At 41.0% G+C, this 13,088-nt stretch overlaps 1 protein-coding gene across 10 annotated transcripts in view; it reads right to left on the bottom strand.

Annotated features, from left to right (window-relative positions):
- Positions 1-11,155, bottom strand: part of CDC27 (cell division cycle 27) — a 57,771-nt gene extending 46,616 nt beyond the window's left edge. For all 10 annotated transcript variants that reach the window (XM_086357139.1, XM_086357138.1, XM_086357140.1 and 7 more), the window contains exon 1: positions 10,990-11,155. Coding sequence is in view for 7 of the 10 variants with exons in the window: in XM_086357130.1 (XP_086213256.1) it covers positions 10,990-11,016 (27 nt within the window). In the remaining 3 variants the exon portion in view is untranslated. The remainder of the gene's footprint in view (positions 1-10,989) is intronic.
- Between the last annotated feature and the right edge of the window lie 1,933 nt (positions 11,156-13,088).

Genomic DNA, 13,088 nt, shown 5'->3' with positions numbered 1-13,088 from the left:
GGTCCCAGAAAATTCTGTCTCTACTTCAAAAAAATATATCAAGCTGTTTATTAGATTTAGTCATATATATTGTTTGATAAACTAGGCTGCAACTTCTGTGGGTAAAAGTCAGATTCTCTTTTTCTCTATAATTCCCTGGTTATCCTACTTAAGTGGTTATTTCCCTAATTATCCTAGATAATTGTCTTTAAACATAGTGAATGCTCAATAAATGCTTGTTGAATAAGTGTTTTAAAACTCTGAATCTAATTTCCACTTACTGACCTACAAACTTTTAGTAACCCAATATGGAGGTAAAATATAAAATATTCCTACTATAATTAAATTTACTAACATGATTAAATCATTGTTGGCAATATAAAATAATACAAAGTAACATCTAGTGGTTTCTTCCTTGATACAGGTAAGTAAAACGTTATAAAGGAATCAAGAATCTGGTAAGCAGATACAGGTCACTCCAACTTAGCAGTTAGAATACATCAGATTTGGGGGTAATAATATTTTAGTGGTGTGACCTATAAATACCTGAAAGATAACCAGATTTTTCCGGTTAATAGTAGCCTAGATCACGTTATATGCAGAGTACATCATGAGAAACGCTGGGCTGGATGAAGCACAAGCTGGAATCAAGATTGCCAGGAGAAATATCAATAACCTCAGATATGCAGATGACACCATCCTTATGGCAGAAAGCAAAGAACTAAAGAGCCTCTTGATGAAAGTGAAAGAGGAGAGTGAAAAAGTTGGCTTAAAACTCAACATTCAAAAAACTAAGATCATGGCATCTGGTCCCATCACTTCATGGCAAATAGATGGGGAAACAATGGAAACAGTGACAGACTTTATTTTGGGGGGCTCCAAAATCACTGCAGATGGTGACTGCAGCCATGAAATTAAAAGATGCTTGCTCTTTGGAAGAAAAGTTATGACCAACCTAGAGAGTATACTAAAAAGCAGAGACATTACTTTGCCAACAAAGGTCCATCTAGTCAAAGCTATGGTTTTTCAAGCTGAGCGCCAAAGAATTGGTGCCTTTGAACTGTGGTGTTGGAGAAGACTCTTGAGAGTCCTTTGGACTGCAAGGAGATCCAACCAGTCCATCCTAAAGAAAATCAGTCCTGAATATTCATTAAGAGGACTAATGCTGAAGCTGAAACTCCAACACTTTGGCCACCTGATGCGAAGAACTGACTCATTTGAAAAGACCCTGAAGCTGGGAAAGATTGAAGGCAGGAGGAGAAGGGGAAGACAGAGGATGAGATGGTTGGATGGCATCACCGACTCAATGGACATGAGTTTGAACAAACTCCAGGAGTTGGTGATAGACAGGGAGGCCTGGTGTGCTGCAGTAGATGGGGTCTCAAAGAGTCCGATGCGACTGAACTGAGATCGTGTTTCCATACTACTTAGATCGTTTTCCTTATCTTATTCAATATGCCTACCACTTTTTGAAACAAAGTATTCATCCATTTGGTGAACATTTATTGATCATTTACCTTGCTATATGATCCTGATTGCAGTAAAAAATTAATATTTAACCAATTTGAGAAAATCAACTTCTTTGGGTGGGCTGCACAAAGCCTTAACATTTTGAATTTTTTTCAGGTCTCTACTGACAATGAGAAATTATGAATAAGTCAGGTATTATTCTATAGGCAAGTATCTGGTCACTATCATCATGCTTTTTTTTTTATCAAACAGTTGGGTAGCTGAGCCTTAGAACAAAAATATGTGGCATTAGCAAGGAGTGAACATAATAAGAATAGGTTTTAAACGTACTACAGAATCACTGCTATCTAATTTACTTTTCCTCTATACTACAACACACCAAAGGTAGTTAAAAGGTATTCAAAAAACAACAGTTAAAAACATATTTAAATTTAATTTGACTCAATTATTTATTGAATGCTTAATATGATCCCCACACCTCAATCTAAGGCAGATAAAAAAGATTCCTCTGACATTAATCTAGACGACTAAGTCAATTCTCTGAGCTTTAGCTTTAATCGCCTGTAAAATAAGGATAAAAACACTTACCTCTGAGATAAGCTTAGCACAATGCCTGGTTAAATTCTAAACCCCCTAAAGAACTAATCTGGCCTTTTGGTGTTTTACCAGACCACAGATGACCTAGGGTTCTGGAACTATGCCTATAGGTATCTTTCAAATATACTCATTTAAATTAGGAAACTGTAATAATAGTGAAAGGAAGAAACTCAATAAACATTTACTTTTAAAGTCAGACCACTTTTTCCCTGTGGAAAAAGTGTCTTTAACAGTGTCTTATTTAGCCCCTCTGAATTCTTTTCTACCCTATGATTCATTTTCTCTTCCTATGAGTTTTTCACAAGTCAGATCTGATCTTTACTTAAAATCCTTCAGTGGCTTCTGACTGTCCTTGGCAATAAAAGGCAAGCCACAGAACTGGCAGTGTGCTACAGTCTGTACCTACCTCTTCGTTCATCTTGTATCATGTTTTCTCATGCTGTCCCTGTTAGCACGATGACCTTCTTTCAGCTCCTCAAATCTGCCACGTTATCCTTCTGCCACAGGTCCTTTATACACAGTCCATTTTGCCTGGCATACTCCCTCCTTTCCTTCAATCTATGCTAATTCTAGTCATCCTTTGGACTTCCTTCTTTTCCAGGGAAGGTTTTTTATAGGATACCCAGATGAGCTTAGGCATTCTTATACACTCTGATAACACCAAGTACCTTTCCTTTGCAGTATTTCTCACTGTTGTGATTTTACACATATTCAAGAGATTATATGAGTAACATCTTCCTCACTATAATATAAACTCTAGAAAGGTAGGGACTACATCTGGTTTTGCTCACTGGATACTCCCAAAAGTATATACTTTTTAAGTAGGTGCTTAACTAATGTACAATGAATGAATAAACAAATGATCTTTGACTTTTTGCTGTCCTCCCATTGCTAGCATTTTACACGTTAGTCTTAAATTTCTCTATATTATTATACATCCAATAGTTGAGGATCTCTGGAAATCTTGAAACAAACTCTGTGGTACATAGAACTCTGTTTCTAACACAAATAATTGCCACCTAAGTACTCCTTTATAAAATATGGGGATTTCCTAAGAACCTACTGAAAGAACACCGAGAGTAGAAAGAACAGATCCACAATTTGATGTTGGAGACCTGTGTTCAAACTTGTATTCCAGGACTTCAGCAGTGAGACTTTGGGGAATTATTTAACTTTTCTCAGCCTCAATTTTCTCATCTGAAAAGTGGAACTCTATTTTTGGACTTGTGTAGATTAAATGAAATGATATGGTGCTTCTAGTATATTGACTGGCACACATTACGTACCTAAAAACCTTTTCCAGCTCTTAAGATTAACAAATTCTACAGGTATAATTGATAGTTTGTATTATATAATGCCTCCCATATATGCCACAATTGTTGATTTTGTAACACACAATTCACAAAAGACCCAATGATTGATTCACCAGCTCTGTCATCGTCATTGCTACTGCTTACCAGGAAAATCTGGCATGTAAATACTATGGCCAAAAAGCCCTAGAATTTTTGAGTTTCTTTCTTTTCAAAAGTAAAGAAGTAGAAGTATCATATTTAAGAGTACTATCCATTTCTGATTTAAAATCAAGTTTTGCTCAGAATAAAATCATTCCTTTATCACCAATTCTTAAGGGGGTCAGAAAGTGATCATGAAGGCAGCCAGTAAAAACTCGCACACATCCTGGAAGTGAAACTTGACACATATAGCTCCCATTACACTCTGCTCAAGCATGTGAGTGACAGTATGTATCTTCTGGGGGAATGGAGTGGGGAATGAACTATTCTCTAAAGCATGACAAATTGGTAGCTGATGACAGGCAGGGCTAAGATTAGCGACTATCCGCTGGGCCCCGCCCCTGCCCCCTGCCCCCATTCATCCCTTCCCTTGCTCAACTGCTGGTGTAAACCTGCCCCTAAAAGAATAACACTCAGTGCATCACTTCAGGTGTTCTACAAATTAAAGCCAGATGGAAGAAATGCTGCTAAAGGTTATGAAGCCAAACTGAGCACCATCACTGAGCCCCCAAATAAGGTTAAAAGAGAAATTTTGCTGATTAAACTAACGAGTCAGTTCTAGGCCACACTGACTTTTAAAGATAATTAAATCAACACCACAGAAATTAAATGGCAAAGTTCCTTCTCCTTGTTGCTCTTCTTAAATATGAAATATTATTTTAAATATAAACAAACCTCTGTAAATTGTACAACTAACTCAGACTTAAATATGACCACCTAGATTGTGTCATTCTTGTTTTTTTTTCAAAAAAGAAAATAGGTGTCTTCTTTTAGACCATTAAAAAAAAATGGACAACATAAGAAGGTATGAAGAAAAAAAATCACTTTGGAATTTTCCTACTATACATTAGAGTGTAATTTCTTGAACGCTAATTTACTTCAGGTCTACATCAATAGTTCTCAGTTTGGGCAATTTTGTCCCACAAAGGACATGTAGTAATGTCTAGGGGGCATTTTGTTTGTCACAAATGGAGTGGGCATATAGCAGGTAGACGGCAAGGACACTACAAAACACAGGACAATATCCCCACAACAGAAAATTAGCTTGCTGAAAACACCAATAGTGCCAAGACTGATAAACCCTGATGTCCACTACTGTGTGACTTACTAGCCTGTATTCTCCCTAAGTCTTGCCTTGTGCCACCTTCCCAATAGCACCAGATTAATTTTTTCCCCAGCAGTGCTTTCATTATAATTTTTCTATTCAAAAACTTATAATGGCTATTTTACCAACAAATTAAATCTAAACTCCTCAGCCTGGATGTTAAGTCCCCTTGTAACCTGATTCTACCTGACTAGCAAAACCTTATCTTTTCTGTTCTCAATTCCCATTCTAGACAAGGCTATAATTTTTATTGTTTTCTTGTTCCTGAGCACCATTTTCAACTTTGGGCTTTTGCTCATGCCATTCTGTGCCAAGCATATTCTCCTCTACCAACTCAAACCCTTTTGACTTTCTAAAGCTCTAAGTTCTACTCCTTCCAGAAACCTTTTCCATCTTTCCAGTCCACAAGGATCTCTCTGTACTGAATTTACTATTATCTGTGCAAACATGTACATACTGACTTGTATCAGTTCCTCCCGTTAAGCATATTTATCTTCCCAAAAAGACTGGACCCCTCAAAAGATGAGAAGTTATATATCTACATTTCTACTGGTTGGTTTCACAAGTATCTTAATGGTCCTCCTTCAAATTCGTTTTCCCTGCAAAGAATTCTCCATTTATTAAACATTACCCCCAAAATGAAACCTAGGCAGCTGTCCTTCATTCCCTCACAAATGATCAATTTCCATGACGCATTGATTCTACCTCCAAATATCTCTTGAACTCATCTACCTCTTTCCTATTCCACTGCTACCACTTTAGTATAGGTTACCAATCCCAAAGAAAGGATATGCCAAAGAATGTTCAAACTACCGCACAATTGCACTCATCTCACACACTAGTAAAGTAATGCTCAAAATTCTCCAAGCCAGGCTTCAGCAATACGTGAACTGTGAACTTCCTGATGTTCAAGCTGGTTTTAAAAAAGGCAGAGGAACCAGAGATCAAATTGCCAACATCTGCTGGATCATCAAAAAAGCAAGAGAGTTTCAGAAAAACATCTATTTCTGCTTTACTGACTATGCCAAAGCCTTTGACTGTGTGGATCACAATAAACTGTGGAAAATTCTGAAAGAGATGGGAATACCTGAACACCTGACCTGCCTCTTGAAAAACCTGTATGTAGGTCAGGAAGCAACAGTTAGAACTGGACACGGAACAACAGACTGGTTCCAAATAGGAAAAGGAGTACATCAAAGCTGTATATTGTCACCCTGCTTATTTAACTTATATGCAGAGTATATCATGAGAAACTCTGGGCTGGAGGAAGTACAAGCTGGAATCAAGATTGACGGGAGAAATATCAATAACCTCAGATACGCAGATGACACTACCCTTATGGCAGAAAGTGAAGAGGAACTCAAGAGCCTCTTGATGAAACTGAAAGAGGAGAGTGAAAAAGTTGGCATAAAGCTCAACATTCAGAAAGCTAAGATCATGGCATCTGGTCCCATCACCTCATGGCAAATAGATGGGGAAAGAGTGGAAAGAGTGACTGACTTTATTTTTATGGGCTCCAAAATCACTGCAGATGGTGATTGCAGCCATGAAATTAAAAGACGCTTACTCCTTAGAAGGAAAGTTATGACCAACCTAGACAGCACATTAAAAAGCAGAGACATTACTTTGCCGACAAAGGTCCGTCTAGTCAAGGCTATGGTTTTTCCTGTGGTCATGTATGGATGTGAGAGTTGGACTATAAAGAAAGCAGAGAGCCGAAGAATTGATGCTTTTGAACTGTGGTGTTGGAGAAGACTCTTGAGAGTCCCTTGGACTGTAAGGAGATCCAACCAGTCCATCCTAAAGGAGATCAGCCCTGGGTTTTCATTGGAGGGTCTGATGTTGAAGCTGAAACTCCAATACTTTGGCCACCTGATGCGAACAGCTGACTCATTTGAAAAGACCCTGATGCTGGGAAAGATTGAGGGCAGAAGGGGATGACAGAAGATGAGATGGTTGGATGGCATCACCTACTCAGTGGACATGAGTTTGGGTGGTCTCCGGGAGTTGGTGATGGACAGGGAGGCCTGGTGTGCTGCAGTTCATGGGGTTGCAAAGAGTTGGACACGACTGAGCAACTGAACTGCACCATCATCTTAAGACTATTTATTCTTGCCTTCTTCTTCCCTGACCTTTCACATACAGTAGCCAGAGATCTTAACATCTATATCAGAGTATGTCAACCTCCAGCTGAAAATTCATCAGTGATTCCCCATTACACTTAGAATGAAAAATGAACTCCTTACAATGGCCTTACATTACTATGCTACTCCAGCCACAATGGCCTTTCGGGTCTTCCAATGCCAAGTTGTACTATGTCTCAGGGACTTTGCACATACTGTTTTCTCTGCTTGTCATTCTTTTCAAATTGTTTTTGTCTCAAACTTTGAACTCAGCTACAATGTTATTTGCTCAAAAGGAACTTTCCTAACATCCTTTTTAGAGAAGGTTTTAGAATGTCTTTTATCTGTGCTTGACACATAGCAGGTGCATAACATTCTTTCCAATTTGATTATTTCATTGAGGCTGCTTCTGAACTTTGATGGTCCAACTGCAAACCTGACTGAAGTCAGGACCCTCTTATTAGGTCTCTCTCCTAACACCCTACTTGGAGTACCATTCTTATCACAATTTATAATTATTAATTTGTGATTATTTGTCTCATGCTTTCTCTATATATAAACACAAAGGCTGTATCAGGGCACGAGTCCATAAAGGAATTATCACCTATCTGTAATGATTTCCTTCTCTATCTCCCCACTCCAAAGCACATCCTCTCAGTTCAGGTACTATGTAGCACTGTCTTCAAAATACTGTTTTGTACCTAAATATGAGAATCTGTTTTCTAAAAGAAAATTTCATAAACAAATGTATTTCAGCTAACCTGAATACATTTTTGAATGAAGACCAAATAGTCAAATGGTATTGATTTATCAATTTAGCTATATATATATGTGTGTGTGTATATATATATACACATTTTTACAATCATAAAATATATTTAGGAATTTCTTTTTTTCTACTCTATTGAATAGAACAATTTATTAAAAAGCCTTTTTTTGGGAGAGTGGTAATCATCTAACACAATTTTCCTGAATAACCATCTTCAATTCTAAGTTATTTGAAAATGGTACACTTTGAATCTGTGTTAGATGCTGTCCCTGTACTTCTTATCCCAAGCCAAAAGTATTCCTTCACTATCTGTTGCTGCTGCTGCTAAGTCGCTTCAGTCATGTCCGACTCTGTGCAACCCCATAGACAGCAGCCCACCAGGCTCCACCATCCCTGGGATTCTCCAGGCAAGAACACTGGAGTGGGCTACCATTTCCTTCTCCAACGCATGAAAGTGAAAAGTGAAAGTGAAGTCACTCAGTCGTTCCGACTCTTCGAAACCCCATGGACCACAGTCTTCTAGGCTTCTCTGTCTATGGGATTTCCAGGTAAGAGTACTGGAGTGAGTTGCCACTGCCTTCTCCACCTTCACTATCTAATGAGCTCTAAAACAATATTATGTGTAAAAGCAACCAGTTACTATACTGCTTATTAAGATGATTTTTCCAAGGCTTTTTTTTTTTCCTACAACTTCATTCAACACTTCCGTGATGTCTTACCCCCCAGGAATAATTGATAAATCTATATAAAATTGATTTTTTGAAAAATCAATTTCATCAGGTGGATTTTATACACATCCAAATTAGCACTGATTCAAGTCACTTAGGCTAGCAATTATTCCTTCCCAAATAGTTATTTTAAAAATTAAATAAATGACAGAATTTCTGCCTCATAATAGGAGAGATTTTTGAAGACTCAAAGTAATACTTTTTTATAAGAGATAATTTTGAGGAAGTGCTTATATTTAGGCTTACATGGTATATCAAACTGGGTATCCCATGTTTAAGCTTTAAAAAAAGAAAACGCAAAAATCAGTTGCTCATCGTTTCTCTCAACTTTTTTCTATGCCTAATAACAATGGCACCCCACTCCAGTACTCTTGCCTGGAAAATCCCATGGACGGAAGAGCCTGGTGGGCTGCAGTCCATGGGGTCGTGAAGAGTCGGACACGACTGAGCGACTTCACTTTCACTTTTCACTTTCATGCATTGGAGAAGGAAATGGCACCCCACTCCAGTGTTCTTGCCTGGAGAATCCCAGGGGTGGGGGAGCCTGGTGGGCTGCCGTTTATGGGGTCGCACAGAGTCGGAAACGACTGAAGCGACTTAGCAGCAGCAGCAGCAATAATACTTCAAACCCTGAGACAACCCTCAAAAGGACACACCTTTCCACCTTACTCTCATTCCTTTAAAAATACAAGCAATCACTTATTATAGTTTAAAAAGCCAACGTTGCTTGTTCTCCTACTGCTCTAGATCCCTTCTTGAATGGCTTCTTATACTAAAAATTACAACCAAAATTCTCACCTAATTATATCCTAAAACTTGTTACCACTGTCAGTGGGTTGTGTGTGGGGAGTAGACAAATTTGACTCTTGAGCCTTAAAAATATCTAAATGCATTACTGCTAAGAGTACTTTAATGAAAAACAGAAAACTTGATGTTTATCACACAAGGAATATCTTTATCAAGGAATTGGCTACATATTTCTCTCCATGCTTTTATGCAAATTAGGTGGCCCTGGTGATAAAGAAGCCGCCTGTCAGGAGGGTAAGGCAGGAGATGTAAGAGACACAGGGTTGATCCCTGGGTGAGGAAGATCCCCTGGAGGAGGGCATGGCAACCCACTCCAGTATTCTTGCCTGGAGAATCCCATGGACAGAGGAGCCTGGCAGGCTACAGTCTACAGGGTCGCAGAGTCAGACATGACTGAAGTGACTTGGCACATATGCATAGGCTATCCATAAAACTAGTTTATCATCTTAGAAGCCATATCTATAAGGCAAATGTATCATTAATTGTTAAGACAAAATAACAAAAACATGAAACAGAAATTAAACAATTGAGTAATCTGCTTACCCGTTTTAGAAGGTATAGATAGCAACTTCTAATTTCACCTTAGGTCTCAAAAAAAAAAACCAAAAAACATTAAAAAGGGACTCTTTACTAGCAAATTTGGATGGAAAGAAACAGCTTTGAAAGCACCAGTATAATGTACAAACAGAACTGTTTGTACAATTCTGTACAGAAGACAGAATCCCACACTAAATTAAAAAATTAATAGCTGCTATATGTAAACAGCTAGAGAAAGAGCCAACTAGGAGAAATTGGTATTTCATCCTGTGATGGAAAAAACTGAAGAAATATGGAAGGAGTGATGTATTAAAATATTTTACTATTTGATATCACGGGTCTTTAAGAGCAACAGGAAGCAATTTCTAAAATCGGTTTGCTTTCAAAATAAAGTGCATGACTCAATGACATCAGTTGATAGAGGTCAACTCTTCTAATCAAGTCAAAGATCATAGGACAGGGTAAAAAGTCTCCCAGACCTGGTCCCTCACCAGGGGACAAAAGATTTAGTTTCTTCAGATGGCAGGAGGGGGAAATGACTTGGCACCGCATCACACCCTGAAAATCCAATAGGGTTTCTTACATGCCAACAGAGCACTGTGCGTCAAAGCAAACCTTGGTGTAGTATGGATGGAAAAACCATGATATGTCTTTCATTTCCTGAACGCCTTATAAACATGCACAGTAAAGCACTCATGATACCCATCACAGGTCATGGAAAAAAACCAATTTGCTGTTTCCACCCCCTCCCCTTGTATAGGTGCTTCGCCTCCGCACTGGGCCTCGGGGTTCTCTTCGCAGATCATTGTCCGGAGGGAAACTGAGTGAGCGAGGAAAAGCAACGTGGGCTAGACAGTTTGTCACCAAAACAGAAATCAGTATTAAAAACCCCGATCCTACCCTCCCTCCACTTTCTCCTAGAAAACAAAAACAAAACCAACACTCGCCCCGCAAACTTGCTCCACCATTATGAAGATCATACAGGCGCTGATCAAACGTGCGTCCCAACCATCCTTGGGCAAGAGAGCACCTGGGGCGAGTTTTCGGCCCCTCATCGCTCACCCCGGCCCGGGCCCAGCCCCTGGGCTGACAGGAGGGGCTCGCCCGACATTGGCCCGGAGGGAAAAGGAGGGATTATCGCCGAACTCCGCTCACACCCGGGGAAGAAGTAACGTAGGGCCAGAGGGAACGCGGCTGAGGCTGCGGGCAAGGCCTCGGAACTGACGAGAAGACAGGCAGGAGCCGGCGTGAGGTGAGGCGGGAGAAGCAGCCGGGCCTAGGCCGCAGCAGGCCGCGAAGTGGCCGTACGCCGCTTCCCGACCGAGGCTGCGAGCCAAGCCTCAGGGAAGAGGGTTACCATTACCTGGACGGGTTCCTGCAGCACCGTCATCCTGGAGGTTCAGGCCCACTTTCTGCAGTGCCTCAGGCCCCCCCCGTAGCGACTCCGGCCCGGCCAGCCCCGGCTCATTTAAACTCACCAGCGACCGTTACCGGGGAATGGGGGAGGCCGAGCGAGAGCCGAGTACCTCCGAGCGGGACACGGAAAAGCCCGAAGTGGAGAGACGCGCGCGGGAGCCAGACGGAAAGGCCCGAAGGAGACCGGAAATACCCGAGGTGAATCGGCGGAGGAGAACGCCGTTGCCGGAAGTTGTCGAGGAGTACCGGAGACGACCGAGCGTGATCCAAAGCGTATGTTCCTCTTCTCGGTCACGCCTTCACTCACGCACGCCACGCCCCGTCGGCTCTTGGGCAGGGGCACGCCCAATCGGTAACCAATAGGCTGGGCGTGGCGTGCGGGAGTCCGCCGGCAGCGTTACGTGGCCGGGCTTCAATCTTGGTTTGCGGTTCAAGCTTGCTGGATTAATTGGTGCGCGGTGGATTAAGCAGAGGGTTGAACTCTAGAGTTTGGGGCTGATTTTAATTAATCAAGAGGTAATCTGTCTGTTAAGTTTAGGTCGTTTATCCGTTCCTGAACTCTTAATCATGCCTCAAAGGGAAATAGGAAATTGGAAAGACTGCCCTATTTAAAGATTCAATTTGACCCCTGTCCTCAGATTACGGTCTGTTTAACGGAAAAGTTATGTAACAAAGAAGGAAAGTTATAACCAACCTAGATAGCATATTGAAAAGCAGAGACATTACTTTGCCAACAAAGGTCCATCTAGTCAAGGCTATGGTTTTTCCTGTGGTCATGTATGGATGTGAGAGTTGGACTGTGAAGAGAGCTGAGCGCCGAAGAATTGATGCTTTTGAACTGTGGTGTTGGAGAAGACTCTTGAGAGTCCCTTGGACTGCAAGGAGAGCCAACCAGTCCATTCTGAAGGAGATCAGCCTTGGGATTTCTTTGGAAGGAATGATGCTAAAGCTGAAACTCCAGTACTTTGGCCACCTCATGCGAAGAGTTGACTCATTGGAAAAGACTCTGATGCAGGGAGGGATTGGGGGCAGGAGGAGAAGGGGACGCCAGAAGATGAAATGGCTGGATGGCACCACTGACTTGATGGACGTGAGTCTGAGTGAACTCCGGGAGTTGGTGATGGACAGGGAGGCCTGGCTGCTGTGATTCATGGGGTCGCAAAGAGTTGGACACGACTGAGTGACTGAACTGAACCGAATGTAACAAAGAATGTTATATTATGTGATGCCCATTATAAGTGATGTAAAAATCCAGAAGAGAGGAAAGGGAAATTAATTAGCATTAAGATGAGAAAGTCTCTCAGAGAGAGACCTTATTTTGGGGGGCTCCAAAATCACTGCAGATGGTGATTGCAGTCATGAAATTAAAAGATGCTTGCTCCTTGGAAGCACCGCTATGACCAACCTAGATAGCGTATTGAAAAGCAGAGACATTACTTTGCCAACAAAGGTCCATCTTGTCAAAGCTATGGTTTTTCCAGTGGTCATGTATGGATGTGAGAGTTGGACCACAAAGAGAGTTGAGCCTGGAAGAATTGATGCTTTTGAACAGTGCTGTTGGAGAAGACTAATGAGAGTCCCTTGGACTACAAGGAGATCTAACCAGTCCATCCTTAAGGAAATCAGTCCTGAATATTCATTGGAAGGACTGATGCTAAAGCTGAAACTCCAATACTTTGGCCACCTGATTTGAAGAACTGGCTCATTTGAAAAGACCCTGGTGCTGGAAAAGATTGAAGGCAGGAGGAGAAGGCTATGACATAGGATGAGATGGCTGGATGGCATCACCGACTCAATGGACACGAGTTTGAGCAAGCTCCAGGAATTGATGAACAGTGAAGCCTGGCGTGCTGCAGTCCATGGGGTCACAAAGAGTTGAACACAACTGAGGGACTGAACTGAAGATGAGAAAAGTTTTAGATGTAAGCCAGATTTTGAAGGATAGGTAGAATTAGAAGAAAAGAAAGGAGAAAGTGAAAGGGAGCAGAATGAGATCAATCTGGTAAGAGATGCGACATTAACTGCTGCTGCTAAGTCGCTTCAGTT

This window comes from Bos grunniens, chromosome 19 (genome assembly GCF_055505025.1).
Source record: "Bos grunniens cultivar Pamir isolate PY7600 chromosome 19, Bosgru_T2T1.0, whole genome shotgun sequence".
NCBI lineage: Eukaryota > Metazoa > Chordata > Mammalia > Artiodactyla > Bovidae > Bos > Bos grunniens.
This window is presented reverse-complemented; position numbering and strand designations above follow the sequence as displayed.